Raw genomic sequence first — 24485 nt, forward strand, 5'->3', positions numbered from 1 at the left:
GAAATACTATTGCATAGAGGCAAATTCTGCTTATCCAAAAACCAGAAAGTGAGAGTATCCATAGTTTTGGATTAACTATTAAGATGAGTCTACATTACAGAGTTCTGTCGACAAAACCAGGGAACGTTCACATTGCAAATGCGTTCTGTTGAGAATCGGTTGACAGAATGCAGCAGTTTTCCTGGCAGAGGTCTGTTTTGACAGTACAAGACATAGCGCCTCTGTTGACAGATTCTGTCGACAGAAAATTAGTGTAGACTTTCTGTGGGGGGGCCTCTGTCAACAGAGAAGGCTTCTGGTTTACTGGGCAGCCCTGTCTGCAGAGCTTCCAGTTGGCTGTTCTGTTGACAGGGGCTAGGCAGACTGGCCGCTCTCTGTTGACAGAGGGCATTGTCAAGGGGAGGTATTAGGTGTGGACGTGTTTTGTAGACAGAGGTTCTGTCTCGAAACACCTGTCGACAGTGACTTCTGTAGACAGAACTCTGTAGAGCAGACACAGCTTTAGTCAGTGATTTTGAGTTCCAATATGAATTTCACATTAAGGGATAATTATTTTGGAGTGACCTGAATTTGAACACGAGGCGTATTTGGTTCTATAAACACTTTTTTCACTCTGTCAAAGTGCAAGAATGGCAGCAAGTCAAACACTTTTTCTAAGAGAACAAGGGATCTTTTATCCACAGTACAGACATTGCTGTAGCCATCTAATCCTTTGTTATCTCCATCCCTTTACGGTGATATACTTAACTGTATTTAGTCTTTGATGAGTCCCTGGAAGCTTAGCTAGTACAGACCATCTTCGAGTAGGACTGGTTGTTAAGTGTACAGAACACCAATGCTTCAAACTCTACATTACCTGCCTCTGGATATAACCCTAGAACCCCACATGTTATAAACCTAGTTATTTTAGAGACAACCTCCTCTCATGCCCTATTACAACAGCTAAGATCGGCAAGATCACCACAGCCACTGAAGCTCGGAACTCAGTTTTTTGGACATCACCAAGGGAATTCTCTAAGGCCCCTTTCTCTGACCTTCACTCAAGTGTCACAGCTCTGGCTTGAACCAGGCACACACATGGACAACATGGCACATTCTAATTTCTGAGCCAGCTGCCAAGTTTCTCCTGAACTCATGACATTGGGCATCACTGGCCACCCAGAACCAGAGCACTAAAATCTAAAGTGTGGCTGGCAAACTGGAACATAAAGAAACCAAGCACAGCCTGCTACTACATCACTTTCCCCAGCAAAAAGCAATTGCCCATGAAAACAGCAGGACCCGCCACTTCTGCCTTGTGAACAGTAAAGAATCTTTGCTGCAGCAAACTTTTGGCTGGGACAGAAGCTTGGGAAGGTAAGATTTCAGTCCAGCACATGATCTCAGCAAGGTAACCAAGACCCCAGTGTACCATTTTGATGAGTAGGCACAGCTTGGTAGAATATCAGCCCTGCCTCCCACCCAATCCAATTCTGGTCAAAGCCTAAATTTATGAGATCACATGAAAATTCATAGCTTTGTTTGTCTAGTCTGTCTTGACGCTATATTTTTACATTTGTTTACTGTTTCAGGACAAATTAAATGAGGATTCGGATTTTATCACTTCGGTTGTTCTGATATTGCAAGGTAGCTAGGTACCATATTTATTTGCTAAGAGGGCAATTATTATTATTATTATTAAATGCAGGGAGTCTATGTCCAAGCACATAATGTTCCATACTGAACTGAGCAGAAGAGTAAGCTGCACAGGAAATGTTGTTTGCTCAGATAGGAGTGACGAAGTAGGATGTGCATGTTTGACACTTTTCAGGATGCTCACGTAAGGTATGGACTCCCTGCTCCCCATAACCTAGTGCTGGCTATTTGTAACCCAGGCAACCAGGTAACACCTTTGCTCCCCAGGGAAACAGAACAAACGAGAGTGGGTGGAGCCCGGCTGTTTCTGAATGGGAAGGTCAGCAGTTAGAGGGGGTTAGTCGGGAGACTGGAGAGGAACAAAGAAGGAACAAAGACTACTTCTGGTGGCTGTACTGACAAGTCTGTACCATGTTTTGTCTATCGCCTAACAAACTTTCTGTTTCACTTGCTGAGTGAGAGTCACTCCTGACTGCCAATAGGGTGCAGGGCTTGGAAACCCTGAACTCCATTACAATAGGCAGCCTGAGCAGACCACAAATCTATACTGAAGACAAGATCACAGGGGAACAAGTGCTGCCCTAAGGTTCTAAACCAGTTGCTGATCCAGCACTTAGCCAGACGCAGTCTGGACAACATGAGCTTTCCTAGAGCCCATAAATGCCCGAAACATATCCACGTGATTTTGGGTTTGATATAAAAGAATCAATGTGTCTTAATAGTTTGGCACCTATTTGGCACTGATGGGTGGGAGAAAAGCATTAAGAAGTTAAAAGGTTGGACCTTTCCAGTGCAGCAACATGATTTCAGTTAGCTGGGTAACCACCTATCATGGTGTTGTCAAGTTTCCTGTGGTCCCATAAAGTTGGTTTACAACCACCCATCCTGGCTCTCAGTTGTCTGTGCTGTTATTTAGCTCTAATTTGCCCCCTCAATGTCTTCTAGGAGCTCAGTAAGAAGTGGAAGTGTTGGTAATGCTGCTAGACAACACTGACTTTCCGTGGTCTGGCAAATTCTCTTGTTTGACACAAGTCAGGTCCCGAGGGTACCAGACCAAAGGGGTTCAACACATACAAAAGACGTATTTGAGAATTATTTTTTTAAAAAGCCAAAGCAGAAAAAGAAAAGAAACGAGGACACAAAACAGTGTTTTCTGAGAGACTGGAGTCATCAGCATAATTCCTCAATGCTGGTGAGTTTTACAGCACTGGAATGTAATACAGTTAGCATTATAAAACAATGAATTTGGATCATTTCAAGGAACATGCAGAATCTTCAATACATGAGGCACTTATTTTATACATGCCCTCGTTAGTATTGTACAAGATGTTCTTCTGACTATGCAATTAATCAACATTAACTCACAGAGAGTGCCAGCCTCAGGTTAGATAAGAATCATCATTAAATGTGTGCATATTTTTAAAATTTTAAATCCTATTGTTTTAAAATTAATATACTTGTTTAAAAAAAACATTTGAATTCATGGGCATCTCTCCAGGGTTGAGATCACGAAAACCTGTTAGTCACTATTTAAATACACTGTACGTTGGATTGTATGTACTGGAGAACATTGATAGGATGTTCTTCATATAACATTCACATATAAGCACAACAGGATTTGCTAGCCGACATTCAGCCTCTTTTATTAAACAGTAAGAACACAGTTAGATATTGAAAGCAAACAGCTGACCTAATGAATATAAGCTGTTATCCTCATATTTAGCTATCCTGATTTCAGAGGTCTGAGTGTTGGCTGGTGCCATTAAATTTCCATGAGAGCCAATAACGCTCAACCCTTTTGAAATTCAGGACAAATGCTAATGCTTCAAAAATCGACGGGGACAGCACTTCTGCACGGAGGGCTTGCTGCTATTTGGAATGACGGCTTGGGCCTTCAAGCGGGATCTTTCTAAAAGCCTACTGCCCATCCAAAAGCCAAGCACAGGGACAATGGGTTTGGCTGTTGGTCCTACCCACTTTCTATAACAGTAGGCAGATGCAGGGGATGAAAAGCTTCTGGACAGCCATCATGAACCAAAACTTCCTTGGCCACCAAGGAAATACTAAGAATACTGTCAACTTGCCCATCTTTATCTTCCTGAGCACAACACACAGTAGAAGGAGAATGGGAGTGAAAGCATACATGAACAAGCCTGATCATTGTGTGTAGAAAAGCATTCCCTCTGTTGCTAAGCACATTTCTGGTTTGACTGAATGGCAAAGTAGTCCCAAGTTGAGGTTCCCCATTGACAAAATATCCTGGATTGCTGAGCCACAACACGATTTGCATTCTTTGTGAAAATGCCTGCTGAGGCTCTCTGCTAAAGAATTCATGGTGCCCAGAAGTGCACTGCAGAGACGGTGATTTATGCTTGGTATACCAGAGTTGTATTGCCTCCCAACACAGTGGTTTGGACCTTGCTGCCCTCCTGTTCATTCAGGAAAGAAACAGTGGTTTTCATGTTTGACCTGACTAGAAAGCTTTGCATGTTCTGCATACTCTTTGTAGCTTGAAGAGGTGGATGTGGCACACAGAGAGTCTTATGACGTCTGGGAACCTTACAGCGACGTAACGATGAATGAATACATGGAACCCACACAAGCACTGATGCCCTTCTCCCATCAGGTGAGAGGATGCTCAGATGTTCTGGGAGGAAGAAAAACTGTCTTGTTCAAGGAGTCCTTGTTTGGGACACAGACTTACTCAGACAGGTTTGGAAAGTCTACTGAAGGCAGCTACATGTGCAAGATGCCATGTGTCCTGTGAAGACCAAGCTGGATTGGACTGTCACTTGAGTGTTGAGTTAAAGCTGGATGTCAGGGTGTTTCATCACAAGAACCTATTCTCTGATAAGTAGGCCACAGCTGCAACTGAGTTGCAGGACTATTCCTATTAGCCTTACAGTTGCTGTGGGTATTAAAACGGGCTTTCCTGGGTTTACCTGAAGACCTAAGAACTGGCAAAGCATCAAGCAGGATAGTGAGCACTATCTACATTTCTGTGTACAATCAATTATCCCTTCAAAAGTCAGCCATCCAGGTAGGGAAATTCTTGGTAGCACCCCTAAAACAGACAGGACCTTTATGAAAACGCCTGTACTGGAATTGCTCAGAGTCCACCATAAAACGCAGGGTGCACTGAATGGATATCTATATGGAAATAGGCACGCAGAAATCAAGAACTTCAAGCCATTTTTCAGGGAGAGAATTATAGAGGCTAAGGTGATCATCTTGAATTCTGACTGGCAGATGAACCTGCTCCAATACCTGAGATCCAAGACCTGTCATTCTGGGTAGTAGGGCACATGGAGTAAAACCCCCCCTCTACTGCCTCTAACTGGACCAGGGCTTCTATTTAATGTATGAGAATTCTCTTATGAGAGAAGTCCGTGAAAACATACAGGGAAGGCAGTTTGAGGGAATGCAGAAAGGGAGTTTGATCATGTAGCTGGTTAAGATGATGTCCAAGACTCATATGTCTTAAGTTAGGCATTTTCACATTAAAAGAAAATGGGCCAGGTGGCCACCAAAGATAGTGAGAGAAACTGGCTGAGCTGGCACTGGCTGACATTTCTCAAACATCCCTGCAAAAAACTTCTTAATAAGCAGCTGGGCCTGGAGAAGAGATGGTAGTGCAGTGGTGTACCTGCCACAATGTACTCTTCAGTGCTATCTTTGGCTGGGTCTACATGGAGCCGTTCTCCCAGCAGCTCCATGCTAATGAGCAGCCTTGCAATTGCAAATGGCAGTATATTTCAGGCATAAGGGGCTGGCAGAGGGAGGTGCCAGCAGTGGCATGTCCAAAGAGCCTCTCTACTGTCTGCAACCCCCTCTGCTGAAAGCGAGATCTCAAGCGGCTATGCTAATGAGCCACAGGACCATGCTAATGAGCAGCCATTTGCAATTGCTCATTGGTATGGAGCTGCCAGGAGAGCTGCTCCATGTAGACCCAGCCTTAGTGATTCATAAGGCCTCTCTTGATAGAGCTGCTCTTGGGATGGCTGATAGTTATGTTACAATGCCTTAGAACGTCTTCTGTGAGGTGCTGTGGTGTATGTTCCCAAGGAACTGAATATGGCACTGAAGAACACATCTTTGGTGGTGCTTCTCAGGGGAGTTAAGATAATGACTAAAATTAGGAGGGTTATTTCACAACAACTGAGGTAACCATGAAGTGAAGTGATATGTCTGCTTCATCAGCTGATGCCTTCTAATATCCCTTCATCGAGGACAGCCTGGAATTGGGACTAGGGTGACCAGCTGTCCTGATTTTATAGGGTATGCACCAATATTCAGGTTATATCTTAAGATATAAATGTGGTTATAACCGCATTTGCTCCAACCCCTCCGACAGAGACAAACACCTACAGGATCTCTACCAAGCATTCTTGAAACTGCAATACCCACCTGAGGAAGTGAAAAAACAGATCAACAGAGACAGACGTGTGCCACGAAGCCTCTTGTTACAGGACAAGCCCAAGAGAGAAACCAACAGAACACCACTAGCCATCATCTACTGTCCTCAGCTAAAATGTCTACAGCGCATCATCAGGGATTTACAACCCATCCTGGACAATGATCCCCCACTTTCACAGGCCTTGGGAGGCAGACCAGTCCTTACCCACAGACAGCCTGCCAACCTGGAGCAAATCCTAACCAGCAACTATACACCGCACCACAGTCACTCTAACTCAGGGACCCATCCATGCAACAAACCTCGTTGCCAGCTCTGCCCACATATCCACACCAGCAACACCATTACAGGACCTAACCAGATCAGCCACACCATCGTGGATTCATTCAGCTGCACACCTACCAATATAATTTATGCCATCATGTGCCAGCAATGCCCCTCTGCTATATACATTGGACAAACTGGACAGTCTCTACTTAAAAGAATAAACACAAACAAATCAGATATCAGAAGTGGTAATATACAAAAACCCGTAGGAGAGCACTTCAATCTCCCGGGCCACACAGTAGCAGACTTAAAAGTAGCTATCCTACAGCAAAGAAATTTCAGGACCAGACTCCAAAGAGAAATTGCTGAGCTACAATTCATCTGCAAATTCGACACCCTTAGCTCAGGCTTAAACAAGGACTGCGAATGGCTGGCTAAATACAGAAGCCGCTTCCCCTCCCTTGGTGTTCACACCTCCAGATCAACTGCTGGTAGTAAGCCTCACCCTTGCTGACTGAGCTAACCTTGTTATCCCCACCCTTGCTCTGGCTTATTTATACCTGGCCCTGCAGATTTCCAAGACCAGCATCTGAAGAAGTGAGCCTGTGCTCACAAAAGCTCATGCTCAAAACTTTTCTGTTGAATAGTAACAGAGAGGAAGCCGTGCTAGTCTATACACTATCAAAACAAAAAGCAGTCAAGTAGCACTTTAAAGACGAGCAAAATAGTTTATTAGGTGCTCACCTAATAAACTATTTTGCTCGTCTTTAAAGTGCTACGTGACTGCTTTTTGTTTCAAAACTTTTCTGTTAGTCTACAAGGTGCCACAGGACCCTTCGTTGCTGTCACTGGGGGCAGTAAGCACAATACTGCAGAGTGACCAATGGGGGGCAGCTGCAGAAGGAAAACAGTGGCTATATGGAGACTGGGCTCTGTATTCTGTCAGGAAAGGTAAGAGCCCCTCTATAACAACCTGCCCCCTCACCAGCGATCAGCTGCAGAGCCACAAAGAGATAGGCCTTGTGCCTCCTGCAACTCCCACAAGCACTTGCCCACCCCACCCCCCCACAAGATACTGCAGCCAGAAGCCCTGGCCTGCCCCACCCCGCCCTCCCCCAAGCTAACACTATGGCAGAGAAAACCACCATGGCCCCACGCCAGGCCCTCTCCAGCCATTCTCCCCAGGGCTGGGGGAAAGAGCCCTTTCCTCCCCTGCTGTGGCTGTGCCAGGCCCAGGGAAAAAAGCACAGCCCCATTTCCCCCACCGCTGTTGTGCTGGGCCCCGGAGAAGAGCCATAGCTCCTGGCCCTCATTCTGCCACTGTGCTGGAGTGTGGGGGAAAACCCCACTCCCCCCATACCAGGGAAAAGAGCTGTGGGCATGACCTCCTCCCCCCACCATTCTTTCCACGGCTGGAGCAAAAAATCACAGCCATGGCCCCTTCCCCACCCCCCAGGTCATGCTGGAAAGGTGCCACGTCTCCAGCTCTGCTGTCCACCCCCAGTTCAGGGGAAGGGCCCTCCCCCAGAAATGAGACTACCCCTTACCTCACCACATCATCCCCACCCTCCTTGCCCCTGCACTCCGCCATCCTCACCCCCTCACCAAGCCTGGCGCCCACATCCAACACCACTCCTAAGTCCCCCGCAGCCCCTCTGCTCACTCTACCACACTCCATCCCTGCCCTAAGTCACCCCCCACCAAAACACCTCATGTAACATCTACACCCTGGTCCCCTTCCCAGACCCCCGCACTCACACTGTGCTCTGAGTCCCCACCACCCTGCCTTCACTCAGCACCCCACACTCTGTCCTGAGTCCCCAAAGCCCAAACCCCTGCCCTCTTTTCTCCACCTCCATGCCTGTCCTCAGCCCCACCACACAAGCTCTCTTCCTTTACCCCACACCCTCCAGCCTCTGCCCTGACCCCCGCAACTTGCCTAGCTCCCTGCTGTCACTGCTATACCACCTGCTCCAACAGTCACCTACACCTAGAAAAAGACAGAAAAACTGCAAGTGTTGTCTACCAACAAGTTCTAGGTGCCCTTTGAATCACTTTGAGTTTTATTAATACAAACCTTTTTCCTTTCATTTTCCAAAAGCATCATCATTTGCAAAAACTATATATATTTTCCAAACCAGGGGCTGAGGGTGGGGGGGCAGAAAAGGGAAAGACACAAACCTTACTTCACTTAAATAGTCAAACAATACCAGGTCAATTTGCTAGTAATAAAAAAACAAAAATGTGTCTTACTTTTTTCCTGCACATAAAGATAGCCTTCTATTGTAAACTGGTTTGCTCTTTTATGTTCCTGAGGATTCCGTCTGATTTTGTTCATGAGCTCCTCCACCTCTGATCTTGTTCCTTCAAAACGGTTTCTTGTCTAAATTTAAAAAAAAGTTATTTAAAAATGAGAAATAAACAATAAGACAATTACATTCTGAAGTTTTGTGAGCAGTCATCCCAACCCTTTAACATCAGACACACACACGGAAAGCATGTGTCCTGATCCAGAAGCAGACTGTTATCACCATTGTGAAACAGGCTATTTCTGACTGCTGCACTTCTCTGTTATTAACCTGTTTGGTTTTGGAAAGTTGAACATGGATGAAGTGGTGGCAGCGGTTTGAGAGATTCCTGAACGCAACTCCTGCCCTTTAGAGAATATGTTTTCCCAGCTGCACTGGGGCCATTGCTGGAATTCATGCACCCATAGTTTGCATGCCCTCCTTTAGAAGCACACTGGTATACAAACCAGACGTGGAGAACTTTTTTCACGTCAGGGATAACTGACAGGTAGACAAATCAGTCAGGGGACACCCAAGAGAGAAGCCATTAAACAGAGTTTACTCTCCCTACTATTATTCTAGGGCAGCGGTTCTTAAACTGTGGATCAGAACCCTTAAGTGACTTATGTTCTCCTGCTGGGATCAAAGCCCCGCTGCCAAAGGCCTCAGGTTTCAGCCCAGGGTGGCTCGGATCAGGTTACAAGCCCTCTGCTTGGGGCTCAATCACTCTAGCTTTGGCTTTGGTCCCCACGCAGGGTGGCAGGACTTGGACAGGCTCAAGCTTCAGTCCCTCCTCCTGGAGTCGCATAGAAGTTTTTGTTGTCAGACTTGGGCTTGGTATAACGAAGTTTGAAAACCCCTGTTCTAGGAGACACCCCGCCCCCCGTACCCTATTTTGCCTTGACTTATGAATGCATATCCTGATCTCAGAGGCGCTGACAAAAAGATGGCAGAATGTGGTATAACAGAGAGAATGCATCCCTGGTTTGGACCCATTTGGATTCCAGTGTCATCAGTGCTGTCTGCATAACTGACTTTTTGTCTCCTTCATAATCTTTGGGAAGGAAAAGATGCGACATTTCTCCAGAACAGACCTGTGACAGTGACAGACGAGTGAAGAACACCACTCAGGCACAAAATGCAGCTACCACAACCGCAGCAGGATGCACTTATAACAGAAGTTGGAGCGGCTCTGGACTTTCAGACCAGGGACCAATGGAAGACGGAAAACAAAACACCTTTTATGAATCTGGAGTTCTGGCAGTATATTAGATAAGGAGGAAGTGGTGGGTGTTGCCATGCACTGTACAGTAAGGTCTCAGAGTATGCCAGAGTTCTGTTCCGCGCTCCCTCGCATAAACCCGGATTTTGCATAAGTGGAGGTCCAGCTTTTTCCCCGGCAGAACACACGATCTGCAGCCAGGGAAGCAGCAGAAAGGTAAGTCCTAGGGTGGGGGGCAGTTGGGGAGGGTTACTCCTAATGGTGGGTGGGGGCCATGGGAGGAGGAGGGGAGGGCGAAGCCTAGGATGGGTTTGGGCTGCAGGGGGGGTGAGGGGTGGAGTTGAGCCAGAGCTAGGCAAAGAGGTGGTGAGCTGGAGCCCTTCTCAGGTGGTGAGCTGGGCTGCCAGCGGGCGGGGGGTTGAGCTGGAACTAGAGCCGGGCACGGCCAGTGAGCAGGCAGGGGGGTTGAACCAGGGAGTAGGGTGTTGAGCTGGAGCTGCACGGGGACGGTTTAAACCGGGGCTGGAGGATGGAACCGGAGCCGCGTATGAGGGGTTTCAAACCTGTGTGGGCAGGGGGTGAGCTGGAGCCATGCATGAGAGGTGGTAAGCCAGAGCCAGGCATGGGAATGCAGGGTAAGCTGGAGGTGCATGCGGGTGGTGAGCTGGAGTCACGCCTGAAGGATGGTTAGTTAGAGCCAGAGGTTGGGGGTGAGCAGAAGCTATGCACAGGTGGTGAACAGAGCTGGAGGATGAGCAGGAGCTATGCACAGGTGGTGAGCAGAGCTGAGCGGGGGGGCGGGCGGGGGGGCAGAGGCTGAGCTGGAGCTGTGCGAAGCTGAGGGGGGATTGAGCCAGGGTGGAGGAAGCAACTTAAGAACAACTGGAAATCCCGGTACAGGGTTTACTATAGGAATCGGGGCCAGCTGCGTAAGAGCGGGGTCGTGTACTCGGGGACCTTACCATACTGCTTAAAAGACAAGCGTGAAACAGAATCATATATTCTAAGACAGGAAAGGGCCATTGTGATATAGAATCATAGAATAGTAGGACTGGAAGGGACCTCGAGAGGCCATTGAGTCCAGCCCCCTGCCCCCACGGCAGGACCAAGCACTTTCTAGACCATCCCTGAAAGCCATCTATCTAAGGGATGGTCTTAGATCATCTAGTGTGATCTTCTGCATAGAGCAGGTCATATGTAGAACTATCCAAAAATAATTCCTAGAAAGAGAAGTTACTCACCTGTAGTAACGATGGTTCTTCGGGATGTGTCCCCGTGGGTGCTCCACAATAGATGACTACCCAGCAGTAACCCAAGTAAGGAGGTGGGTAATCGGTTGATGTGCAGCTTGCCCCCGAGAGGACTGCTGTCGACAGACGGTATCCTCTTCGAATACCCGAGGCAGGGCATAATGCTCGGCGAAGGTGTCGTAGGAAGACCAAGTCGCCGCTCTACAGACGTCTTTTAACACAATGCCCTTGAAGAAGGCTGTTGACGCCGCCACCGCCCTGGTGGAGTGAGCCCTGGGCGGGGCCAGCAAAGGAGCAGTTTGAAGCTCGTAACACATTTTTATACAGGACACAATGTGCATAGCGATTGTGTGTGAAGCGAGACCTTCTCCTTTTGACCTGGGAGAGAGAGAGAGACTAGGAGCCTGTCCGTGTTCCGGAAGGACTTAGTTCTGTCTATGTAGAAGGCCAACGTCCTCCTCACATCCAGGAGATGCAGGCGTGCCTCCGTGCTGGAGCTGTGACGCTTCGGGTAAAACAAGGGTAAAACTATTGGCTCGTTAAGATTGGACTCCGAAGAGACTTTTGGAACAAAGGCTGGGTGCAGCCTTAAGGTTACCGCCTCCTTTGAGAATACTGTGCAGTGCGGCGTTGCCATCACTGCCGCGAGCTCACTCACCATGCGGGCTGACGTAGTAGCAAGGAGGAAGGTTGTTTTGTTTTGTTTTTTTATCATAAGGAGACGTATGGGAACTGTGGCTAATGGTTCAAAAGGTGGACCCAATAGTGTGCTGAGCACCAAGTCCAAATTCCACGATGGTGGAAGCGGTTTCCGAGGGAGGTACAGGTTTACCAGCCCCTGGTATCAAGAGGATGGGCGAATACCATGGGCCCTTCCTCTGTATGCCGAAAGGCTGATATAGCAGCGAGGTGGACCTTTAGCGAGGATAGAGAAAACCCGCCTCTCTTGAGGTCCAATAAGTATTCTAGTATTATAGGTATAGGAACGTCAAGGGGAGCTAACTGCTTGGCGGAACACCAGGATGTGAATCGAGTCCATTTCTGCTTGTAAGTCCTCCTGGTGGAGGTCCTTCGTCTACATTCCAGGACTTCTTGTACTCTCTCTGTACACGTGCTCTTTAAAGAGCTGAGCCATGGATTAGCCATGCTTGTAGGTGCAGACCCTGAGGGTACGGGTGCACTGAGGACCCCTGAGCCTGCGTGACTAAGTCCGGTGCCACTGGTAGAGGGAGCGGTGGGCGGTCTGACATGCGCAAAAGCAAGGGAAGCCACTGCTGCCGATCCCAAGTGGGACTATGAGTATCATGCGAGCTCTCTCCCTTCTGGCTTGTGCAAGACCTTGTGGCAAACAGATTGATCTGGGGAAACCCCCATGTACGAAAAATGTGCCGTAGCAGATCGGAGTGGATCTGCCATTCGTGCGTGGTTGCAAAGCGCCTGCTCAGCTGATCTGCTTTCACGGTGTGAGCGCCCGGCAAGTACGAGGCTTTCAACGTTATGTTGTTGGCGATGCACCAATTCTACAATTGGACTGCTTCCGCACATAGGGCACGGGATTGTGCTCCTCCTTGTCGATTCATGTAAAACATAGTGGAGGTATTGTCGGTATTGAATCCTAACTACTTTGCCACGTAGGTAATCTGGAAAATTTTTGCAGGCGTTGAACACTGCTCTGAGCTCCGGCATGGTTACGTGCAGCGTCTGTTCCGCAGGGGACCATAGCCCTTACGTTACCTTGTCGCCGATGTGCGCTCCCCATCCTATGCGGGAGGCGTCGGTAGTAAGAAAAAACCAGAAATTGGTGGTTGGTGAAAAGGCACCCCCACTAGCAGATTTTCCCACCACACCAGGGATCTACGCACCTCTGTTGTGGGCGACACCACCCTGTGGACAGTGTGGGATGCCGGTCTGTAAACGCTCACCAGCCAATGCTACAGGCTTGACATGTGCAACCTGGCATTCTGTACCACAAATGTCGCTGCCGCCGTATGGCCCAGCAGCTGTAGGCACGTTAAGACCGGCACCGTGGGACTGTATGTAGTGACTTGCACCAGCGAACTGACTGCGCGCAAGCGGGCGTCAGGTAGGTACACCCTTGCTGTGATAGAGTTTATGCGTGCCCCTATGAACTCTATATGTTGTGTGGGTTCGGACTTTGACTTTGCGAGGTTGATGACTAGGCCCAGCGAAGAAGCGTGTCTGCTGTGACGCGTATCATGCGTGAGACCTCTGCCTTCGAGGTCCCTTTTAGCAGGCAGTCGTCCAGATATGGGAAAAAAAATCAGCAGGTAGGCTGATACCACTGCCAGGGTTTTGGTAAAGACTCTGGGGGCCGAGGAGAGGCCAAACAGAAGAACCCTGTGCTGGAAGAGCTCCTGGCTGACCACGAAGCGGAGGAAGCGTCTGTGTGCCGGATGGATTGTTATATGAAAGTAAGCATCTCGTAAATCGAGTGCTGCAACCCAGTCTCCATCGTCCGGTGCCGTGAGTATCAAGGCAACTGTGATCATCTGAAACCGTTGCTTACGCAAGTAACTGTTGAGGCCCCGAAGATCTAAGATGGCCTCCAGTGTCCTGTTTTGTTCTCTGGTAGGAAGTAGTGTGAATAAAAACCTTCCCCTGGAATTTTTCCGGCACTCTTTCCACCGCCCTTATGAACATAAGGTGAGTCACCTTCTGCTTGAGCCTCGCCTCGTGGCAGCGTCCCTGAGGTGAGGCCTGGTGGGAGGCTTCGTCGGTGGAAGCAACTGGCAGGGGATCGCGTAACCCGTGGCTATGATCTCCAGCACCCATATGTCTGTGGTGATCTTTTGCCATTGGGAGTGGAACGGTCTGAGGCGATGATGGAACATGAAAAAAGAGTGGCATTGAGCGAGGGTATTGATAGTGCAGCCCCCGACATACCCGTCAAACTTGTTGCCTTTAGGCCTGACCCGAGGGCATACGGCTTTGTTAAGAACATCGCCTAGGAGTTCTGTACTGTTGCCGCTATTGATAGCGCCCTTGGTTGTAGCCCCATTGATATTGAGCATGCTGTGGTTGTAAGCGTAGCGTCTTTGCTGAGGGTAAAAGTTTTCCCTCCTGTATGGGGGAGTATAAATGCCCGAGGTTCTAAGTGTAGCTCTCGAGTCCTTACTGGGGTGAGGGACCGAGTCGGTTGAGTCCACAAACAGCTTTTGTGTATCAAAGGGAAGGTCCATGATCTTCGCCTGTAGGTCCCTCGAGATACCCGACGTCTGGGGCCAGGATTCTCTACGCATGACCACTGCTGTAGCCGTTGAACGTGCCACCGTGTCCACCATGTCCAGGGCGATCTGGACTCCCGTCCACGATGCTGCATAGCCCTCTTGAACCATCGCCTTTAACACCGGCTTTTTATGTTCCGGAAGTGAATCCATGAGGGGAGTAAGCCTGGAGTAATTATCAAAATTATGGTTTGCTAGGTGTGCCCATAATTTGCCATTCTCAACAGTAGGATAGGAGAGGAATATACCTTCCCGCCAAACAGCTCTAGCTTCTTAGCATCTTTGTCCGATCCCCCGATTTGTACTGAGAAGCCTTTGACCTCTGCTGGGACGACCCGACCACCAAAGAATTTGGTTGTGAGTGACTGAAGAGGAACTCCATGCCCTTTGCCGGGACGAAGTATTTCTTATCCGCTCTCTTGTTCGTAGGCGGAACAGAGGCCGGAGTCTGCCATGTAGTAGTGGCTGACTCCAGAATGGCTTTGTCCAGCAGAATAGCAATTTTGGATGAAGCCGGGGGTCTCAAATTTTTCAGGAGTTTGTGATGTTTCTCCTGCACCTCTGCTGTTTGAATGTCTTGCGTGAAAGCCACCCTTCTAAACAGCTCCTGAAACTGTTTAAAGTCATCCGGGGGAGAGACATCCCCGGGGGCCATAGCCTCATCTGGGGAGGATGAGGAGGAACCACTAAGGTAAACCTCCCTTGAACCCTCGGGTTCCTGAGGTCGATGATACACTTGCTCACCGGAGGATCGTGAAGAAAAGTCTTGGGGTTCTAAAATTAACTCCCCTTTAGACAACTGTGTTTCCGTCCCTGATTAGGAGTGCCCACAGGGGTATTGAGCGGCCGGGGGGGGCACCTGCCCCTGGGTGTAGGCCTGTGGTTTGTCTGTGTCCAGTCTGATAAGGACGACCATGGCAGCACGGGCAAGGGTCCGGGGATGGAGACAGAGACCACTCGCGGGGTGTGTACCCCCGATGTCTGGGAGAGTGAGACCTCTGCGACGACACAGATAGAAGTGAAACTGGCTTGTGATAGTACGCCAGGGGATCCAATCCCAGAAATGGTGAAGGTGGCCCAAGCCATGGTGACATTGGTTGGAGGAACGGAGAAGGAGTTTTTGTTTTTGTTTTTTTTTTCTGGATGGGCCGGTGGAGACACAGGCCTTCGGTGCAGTGTGTGTATCACAGGGGGAGGGCTTGGTGCTAACAGCAGCGCAGCCCTGTCCAGAGATGGACTGCGGTGCCGGGTTTTTGATGTTGCCTTGCCCCTCCACTGCGGGGCCGGCACCGCCCCCTTCCGTGCTGGGGATCTCGGCCCCACTGTCAGCGCCACGCTCGGCACCGTCAGCTGTGGTGCCCCACGGGTATCCCCCTCCGGTGCCTGCAGGTTCCATGCCTGACAGCCCTGCACCGCTGGTGCCGCGGGGGTCTGTGCCGCCTGTGGCGGTGCCGCCAGTTCCGGCGCTTGCCTGGCTCACGCTCTAGGCACCGTGCGTGCCGGCTGTTGAATAATCGGAGGCTCAGCCTCTGCCACGTGCGCTGCCGCGCTGCCGCTTGCCTGAGTATGCGGCTGGTGGCTGTGTGCTCCGCTCGTCCTGCTCGCTGCAAACGCACAGCAAGGATCAAGCCAGGGAGAGTTTTCTTTGTTTCTGTGCTGAGGGGGTGAGAGAGAAAAGCTGCCCTCCTCTTATGCAACCCAGAGGGCCCTTCTGGGTGAGGCTTCTCCGGCAACTCCAGCTGGAGAGCCTTATCAACAAGAGCATTTTACGCCTCATTGCTCTGTCTTTCCTGGCCCTGGCTGTTAGCTCAGCACAGTGAGAACACGTCTGGGTAAGCTGTAATTCCCCCAGTTGTTGGATGCCTTCGCTATGCACCATGGAGGCCGGCATAGCTTCACGGCATGACTCCCGCTTTTTAAAACCTGAAGAGTCCATTGCGGTGAGTCCTTTATTGTTAATAGGGTACTTAGCGCTTAATTTGTGCATTTCCACCCCAAATAGTGATCACCGGCCTGCGGGGCAGCGGGCGGCCTAAATGGCCTTCACGTCCGCTCTTCTCTTCTCCACTCCTCTCTTTTTTCTTTTTTTTGATATTCCTTGTCTTTGCTTTCTCTCTCTCTCTCTTTTTTTTTTTTTTTTTTTTTGTTTAATAACCAAAACAACAAATTACACGTGGAAAAAAACCACTAAGTAATCTGACTCTGGCCTTAGCCTGAGTGGATTCCGACTGCAGCCGATGGCGGTTGAGAAGGAACTGGCGGGGACCGGATCGCTCACACGGCCGGTGGCGCGCAGGGGGGCGGCGCGCACCAGCGCATGCGCGATCCAGGAGAAACTTCTGGAAGATTTCCGATCTGCGGCGCCGGGTGAGCCCGACACCTATTGTGGAGCACCCACGGGGACCACTCGAAGAAGAACAGATCTTGTAGAAAAACATCCAACCTTGATTGAAAAATCAATTATGATTCCATGCCACTTGGGGAGACCACACGACTATATTAACAGAGAGGTGCTTCACATTCAACAACTCACTGACCTCCACACCTTTCAGGCTTTCAACCTCAGCATCATTTTTTACACTTCTTTTCTTTCTCCTCCCACATCCAAGTCTGTTACACAGTTTGCTATTCCTTCTTCTAGAACATTTGGAAATCCAAGGGGGCCTCTCAATTCCAGCAGTTATTATAATAAACTCCGAACTTGAATACTAAAACATCTGCATTTCCTGATGCAAATATTGCTGCCATTCAATCCCTTCATAATAGTGCTACAAAGATTGTTTCCCTTCTCACTGATTTGACCACAACGTTTCCCTCTTCAAACTTCTCAGGGGCTCATCTTTACATACAATTTCAAGGTCAGCTCATCACCTTTGTTCAAAAAGCTCCGTACAACTTCATCCTGGCCTGTATTTCAGACCTTATTTATTATCTTGCCCTACATCACCTTTTTTGCTATAATGCCAATATCAAATTCAAGTCCTCTTCCGCTATCCTTCTACTTACACCTTGGTGCCTTCTTTTATGCTGCCATCTGTGCCTGAAATCATCTCTCCAACACAGTGGGGAAAACCTCTCAAACACAGTGGGGAAGACCTCTCAATCAATTCCTTTCAGAAAAAGGGACTTTTTCCAGGAAGCCCACTAGAACAATGTCACAACAGAAAAACTCCCTCTGCAACACAATACAACGAGAGTGGGTGAATGTACCAAATGATGTACATGAACAAAAAGGAAATGCAAGAGTGGTCATCAAAGATGTAAACTTACATAGCCACATATTAGTATAGCACTTTTCTGCCCACTACTGTCTGTTGTTCTGACTCATCAATTCATGTCTATAATTAGATTATAACTTCCTAGAAGTACAATGTCCTGATCTCAGACAGCCCTGGAGACCAACAAACCAAGCAACAAAACAAACATTGCACAGGCAACATAAGTCTAAATTTCCTTAAACAGCAGCTTCTCTGCTTGAGGGCTTTAAGTACATTACTCTCAGAAAGTTGCACTCTGAAGAGCAGAGTCTGGTTCAGAGCCTCCACGTCATTCTTCCTCAGGCTCCTTTAATGCAAGTGCCACCAAGTGTGACAAGCATTGTTAGGAAGCCTGTCTCACCATATATTTTTCAGTTACCTACAGTGTAGTTCCATGGATTGGCTACAAGCCATTGCCAATCTGAATTCAGATTCGTGACCTTAAAAAACAAACAAACCTGTATTCCATTGCCAAATCTCTGAGACAACAAACTGCACATAATTAAAACAAATGGTTAGTTGCTGTCAACTGAAACTCATTTAGTGTGAGCATGGAAGAGTTTATAAGCAAACAATGAAAAAAGAAGAGAAAATATTTGAAAGAGTGTTAGAGAACACTAGTATCAGAGAGGTAGCCGTGGTAGTCTGTATGCAAAAACGTGGTACCTTATAGACTGCCAGATTTTTTTTGGAGCATAAACTGTCATGGGCAAAGACCAACACCTTTCTGGCTGTCAACCTCAGCATCGTTTCTGACACTTGTTTTCATTCTCCTCCCAGACCCACATGCATATCATGCATCTGACGAAGTGGGTCTTTGCCCACAAAAGCTTATATTCCAAAAAATCTGTTAGTCTATAGGTGGCACAGGACTTCTCGTTGTTTTAGAGAACACTATGTGGCTGCATTCTCAATTATTGAACAATTGCTCATTCAGCCACATAGTTGGTTAGCCAGAAGATGGCACCATAACCCCAAAGTTTCACTTGATTAACTCACCAAGAAACAAGTTATCCAAACACACGGTACACATTTTTACATTTCAAAAATTTGTAAACAGATTACATATAAATCATCTTTACTTACATTCTGGATATTGATCTGCAGAGCCGTTTTGTAGTGGTTGAAGTCTTTGGCAAGTTCATAACCCTGATGATAGAAAGTGAACATACCCTGAAAAAATGACAGCACCTGGAAGACAAGCAGGAGAACTTTCTTAGCATGAAGAACACCAACTGCTACAAAAGGATTGCTGCATTTTCATTAAGTCTTTACTTGTTCTTTTAAATGCTTCTGTGAACAAAAACTATCATTAGGTTCTTGTTTTAACAAAATATATTCTTACTAATGTCTACTATTCATGAAAAGCTATTTAGATAAAAATGGCTAGCAGCATAACTAAGCTCTGTGAAACATGACTTGCTTCCAGATTATCTTTATTTTAAGCAGTCATTCAACCAGAATTAGGACTTCTGATTAATTACAGTTAAATCACGTAATTAACTCAGAATTATATTGCAATTAATCAGTTTTAGTCACACTGTTAAACAACAGAATACCAATTGAGATTTATTAAATAGTTCTGGATGTTTTTCTACATTCTTAATATATTAACTTGAATGACAACAGAGAATATAAAGTGTACTGTGCTCACTTTATATTATTTTTATTACAAATATTTGCACTGTGAAAAGGATAAACAAATAATTGTCTTTTCAATTCACCTTATATAATACTTTTGTGAAATCTTTTTATCATGAAAAGTGCAACTGGAAAAGTGGGGGGTTGTGTTTGGTAATTCCACTCAAAACAAACTAATGCAAAACTTTGAAGAATACAAGTCCATTGCTGGTTCAGCCAATCATTAAGACAAAAAATTTGAGAGAAAGTGTTGCCCCTTTTTTATTTACAAAGCCACCAGAAAGTGAAAAGAGATGTTCATATGGCACATTTGTAGTAGGCATTCTAAGGTATTTACATGCCAGATATGCTACACAGTCATATGCATTCGATACGGTCTCGCGTGATATTCCTATCAATAAACTACACAAATACAGCTTAGATGGCGCTACTATAAGGTGGGTGCAAAACTGGCTAGATAACCTCGCTCAGACAGTAGTTATTAAACATTTCACAATCATGCTGGAAGGGCATAACAAGTGGGGGTCTGCAGGGAGTCTGTTTTGGGACCAGTTCTGTTCAATATCTTCATCAACAATTTAGATGTTGGCACAGAGAGTACACATACTAAGTCTGCAGATGATACCAAGCTGGGAGTGGCTGCAACTGCTTTGTAGGTTAGGGTCATAATTCAAAATGATCTGAACAAACTGGAGAAGTCGTCTGACATAAACAGGATGAAGTTTAATAAGGACAAATGCAAAGTACTCCACTTATAAAGGAACAATCACCTTCATACATACAGAATGGGAAGAGACTGTCTGGCAAGAAGTACTGCAGAAAGGGATTTAGGGGTCTTAGTGGACTACAAGTTAAACATGAGTCAGTGTGATGCTGTTGCAAAAAAAGCAAATAGGATTCTGGGATGCATTAAGAGGAGTGCCGTTAGGAAAGACATGAGAAGTTCTTCTTCCACTCTACTCAGCACTGATTAGGCCTCAGTTGGAACAGCGTGTCCAAGTTTGGGCACCATATTGCAAGAAAGATGTGGAGAAATTGGAGAAGGTCCAGAGAAGAGCAACAAGAATGATTAAGTCTAGAGAACATGAGCTCTGATGGAAGATTGAAAGAATTGGGCTTGTCTAGTTTAGAAAATAAAAGATTTAGAGGGGACATGATAGCGGTTTTCAACTACCTAAAAGAGGGTTATAAGGAGGAGGGAGAAAAATTGTTCTACTTGGCCTCTGAGGAATGACAAGAAGCAATGGGCTTAAACTGCAGCAAGAGAGGTTTAGGTTGGACAGTAGGAAAACCTTCCCAGATATCAGGGTGGTTAAACACTGGAATAAATTGCATAGGGAGGTCATGGAATCTCCATCACTGGAGATGTTTAAGAGAACATTAGACAGACATCTATAAGGGATGGTCTAGATCAGCATTTCCCAGATTGTGGTCCACGGACCAGTATCGGTCCTTGGAAGAAAAAAAAAAAAACCAACAGTCCTTAGAAAATATACAAATTATCGCTACGTACTATTATCCTTTTTTTTTTTTTTTTTTTTTTTTTTTTAAATATGTGTTTATATTTTTGGGCCACAAAAAAAAAAAAAAAGGTACGGAAATAAACTGGGTCCCAACTATATAAAGTTTGGGAAACCCTGGTCTAGATGGTGCTTGCTGCTGCCATAAAAGGGCAGGGGGACTGGACTTGATGACCTCTCAAGGTTTCTTCCAGTTCTAGTGTTCTGTGATTCTATGCCTTCTTGGTTCAGACTCCCTTGCAGAGGCATGCAACTATGCCAATGACACTTGTTAAAAACATGACTTAACTCCTTTGGGGAAAATGTTATGTCATCTGTTGTTTTACCCACATTCTGCCACACATTTCATGTTATAACAGTCTTAGATGATGACTCTGCACATGTTGCTCATTTAAAGAATACTTTCACCACAGATCTGATAAATTGCAAAAAAGGTAACAATGTGAGATTTTTAAAGACAGCTACTGCACTTAACGCAAAGTTTCAAATCTGAGTGATATCTTCCAAAATCTGAGAGACACCAGGTATGGAGCATGCTCTCAGATGTCTTAAAATAGCAATGCTCTGATGCAGAACTTACAGAACCCAAGCAAACCAAACCTTCTGCTAGGGGCATCTGTAGGTGAAGGTGAGTGAGCAAAAATTGAAAACAAGAAATTAGAATCCACATACATTGAATATAAAAGACTTCTATTATATTCAGATAAAAATCAAGCACACAGTGCTTACTCAGGTTCCATGGGCAAAGCTTGTTGTGAGAAACAGCAGAAATAACTAGTTCACCTTGGTATGGACATGAAGTTTGAAAACGGAATTTGGAGAGGTACTAGCTTTAATAGGGTTTTCAGGAAGTTAAGGCTTTTTTTATGGAATTGCTAGATACCACAATACCAAACTCATTGATTTTAATTTGCTTTAATGGAACTGGGGGGAGGTAGGAGTGGAGATGCAAAAACACCCAAGACATACTCTACAAACAAGCTGTGCTACCAGTTCAAATTGGCTTGTATTGCTCTGACGACACAATCCTGCTACTGTGGACACTGTTTATCGCTGAGGACTTCTACCAGTATAGGTTATTCCTATATGCAAAAAGAATAAACTCTGCTGGGAAGAGCATTTTTAACCACTACCATTGTCCATAGAAGATTCTATACTGATGTGACTGTGTTTAAAGGAAAAATAATCACCCCCTAACAGAGTAAGTCATACTGTGACAAAATCTTTTTGTAGGAAAGGTCTAAATGATTTAGGACCACAAGTCAATAAGACGCATCTTAAAATTCCTACACCCTTCTGAAAAACACCACGCACATGCACACTCTCAATAAAGGGGTCTCTAAATGTTTCCTAAATACATGTGAAACCAGGAAATACTGCCATAGTTTGAAGCTTTGCTACAAACCTAACTCAACTGCTATCTGTGCAGGTTTGGGGAAATTTTACAACAAGCCTCTGAAGGAACTTTGAATAAGCCTGGGTAAGATTTTTATGGTTTAGCTTGAAACCAAGTGCAATTTATAAGTTTACACATTTTCAACCCTGGCCAGGTTTTATCATTTCAGACTAATTTTGCTTTGAGATTTTAGACCAGATGCAGCCTTGCAGTGAGTGGACTCATCTATAAATGAAGTAAATAGGTGCTGAACCTGCAAACCGTAGAATGGAAACATGCTGTTTGAATTATTTAAATGTTATGTTTCAGGACTATGAATTACATCAATACAAACTTTTGCAGAATGTTTCCAGGGCTTGCCTGTACTCAAAAATTTACATCAAGGTAACCAAGTTGAAATTACATTGGAGGGTTTAAGCTAAATGAGTTTGCATCTCTATACTAGGAGCTTGCATAAATGTAACATTATGGTTTTTAATTCTACTTAGCTGTTCAGTTATTTAGTTTTCTTAGAAAGCAGAAATCAGCTCTGATCCTCTGTTTTTCATCCTTTTTTACACACCATCTCTTCCCTTTCTCAAAAGGCATCAGGGTTGTTGTTTGTTTTTTTTTTAACATAAATTTTTATATAATTTTTACATAATAAATTCTAGAGTACTTACAGGCTCCACACACTCAAACGTCTTTCTTTCCTGTATCTCTTGCAGCTTGCACACATATTCAAGTGACAGTTCATAAAAGTGTTTTCTGTTTTGCTCCACTTGGTAATCTGCCTACAGACAGAATAGAGCTGTTTTAGGTTTCATAGACACTATGCAGACAGCTTCAGAATGACATGTATACAGAGCTGAAGATAGTTAAGTGTTAAGACTCTCCAGGCAAATTACACATCATTCATTATTGTAGTTTACTTTGGATACGTTCACAGCAATGCCTTTTACCATATGCTTGATTGTGTTTTGTTTTAGAAGATGGAATGTTTTTGGAAACTCGCATAGCATTTCATTTTAGTTGAAATGGAGATCACAAACACGTCAGTGCAAACATAAGCTGATTAAATATCACACAAGAGGGCCCTGTATAGATACAGTGTGGATAAGGAGATTCATACCTAAAAGATGTGAACTGCTTCCATTCTGCCCTTGGTGGAAGTGCTAAAGCTGAAGAAGATTCTCTCTCATTATATATTACATTCTACCCCCCAGAAAAATGCTGTTGTACTGAAACTACTTGAAAATTTCATCTCTTCCTCTCATGCCCATACTGAACATGTAGGAACTGGATGGCAAGAAAGAAGATAATATAGCTTCCATCGTACTTGCTGAGGGTTTCTTTGATTCAGTAAGCATTTGTACTGTGTATTACTAGTGATAAAACAATTTAAAATAGCCCAACCTTCAGTCGAGTATTAAACGAGCCACACAGTCTACAATAATTGGAAATTTACTAAACGTGGCCTTAGTTGGGACCCATGCAGATGTCATATTATTTTGGCTTATGTACCTATGAAATACTGATCTCATGTACTCCCCTAATTAAAATAAATAAGAGCAAAGGACATTGTGTCATTCCAAAGTCGTCCTGAATGAAATGGTAACCCTAGTTCCAGGAGTCCCATAAAAGCCTGAGACCCCAAAAGATGCAAACTCCAGAGAAAGAGGAGAAAAAGGAAGGGACAGAATAAGAAAGGAAGAACCCAGACTTACCACTATATTCAACTCAAAAAATATTAAAACAGGGTGCAGCTACAACGTTAACTATTGTGTTATGAAGTGACCATAAGTCAAACCCTGCTTCAAAATGTTTTGTACTTAACAAAACACAACAATCTTCTATTGCTCTGTTCCAACAGTTTGTGAATGCTCACGTTTAAAATGAACCATATACTGTAACTGTCTGCATGTTTGCAAAATTAGAGAAGTAGGTTTAAAATAAAACAGATAGCTCAATCAATCATTTGCAAAAGTTAGTCATGGCTATAGCTTATTATATGCAATACATAGCTGCTCACAATCATCAGATGTAGTCATGGAAAGGGCCCAATAAGAAATAGTAAACCTCGCTACAATCTTATCTATGTCCCATGAGGCACCTGGCCACTCAGAACTGGGGCTACCTAGGTGAAGCGAAGGACCGGCAATCTATTTTTTTTTAATCTGTTCAAGGCCTCAGGTGGCACTATTCCTCATCACAGCCAACTAGTCAATCTGCCTGTCAATGAAGGATTTCATTCCCTAACCTTTTCTAAGGTAAGAGACTGCATCACACCTCACAGTTACAGGAACAATTCTGCATTGACAGAAGCTATATTACTGTGCAAGGGCCCCTGATGCTAGCATAACTGACATGT

At 45.7% G+C, this 24485-nt stretch overlaps 1 protein-coding gene across 4 annotated transcripts in view; it reads right to left on the reverse strand.

The window, feature by feature from the left end:
* ARHGAP10 (Rho GTPase activating protein 10) overlaps positions 1 to 24485 on the reverse strand; it is a 256881-nt gene that overhangs the window by 126162 nt on the left and 106234 nt on the right. For all 4 annotated transcript variants that reach the window (XM_074993204.1, XM_074993205.1, XM_074993202.1 and 1 more), the window contains 3 exons: positions 22798 to 22908; positions 18665 to 18769; positions 8570 to 8699 (listed from right to left, as the gene is read on the reverse strand). In XM_074993204.1, coding sequence (XP_074849305.1) covers positions 8570 to 8699; positions 18665 to 18769; positions 22798 to 22908 — 346 coding nt within the window. The remainder of the gene's footprint in view (positions 1 to 8569; positions 8700 to 18664; positions 18770 to 22797; positions 22909 to 24485) is intronic.

The sequence above is a fragment of the Carettochelys insculpta genome, chromosome 4 (genome assembly GCF_033958435.1).
Source record: "Carettochelys insculpta isolate YL-2023 chromosome 4, ASM3395843v1, whole genome shotgun sequence".
Lineage (NCBI taxonomy): Eukaryota > Metazoa > Chordata > Testudines > Carettochelyidae > Carettochelys > Carettochelys insculpta.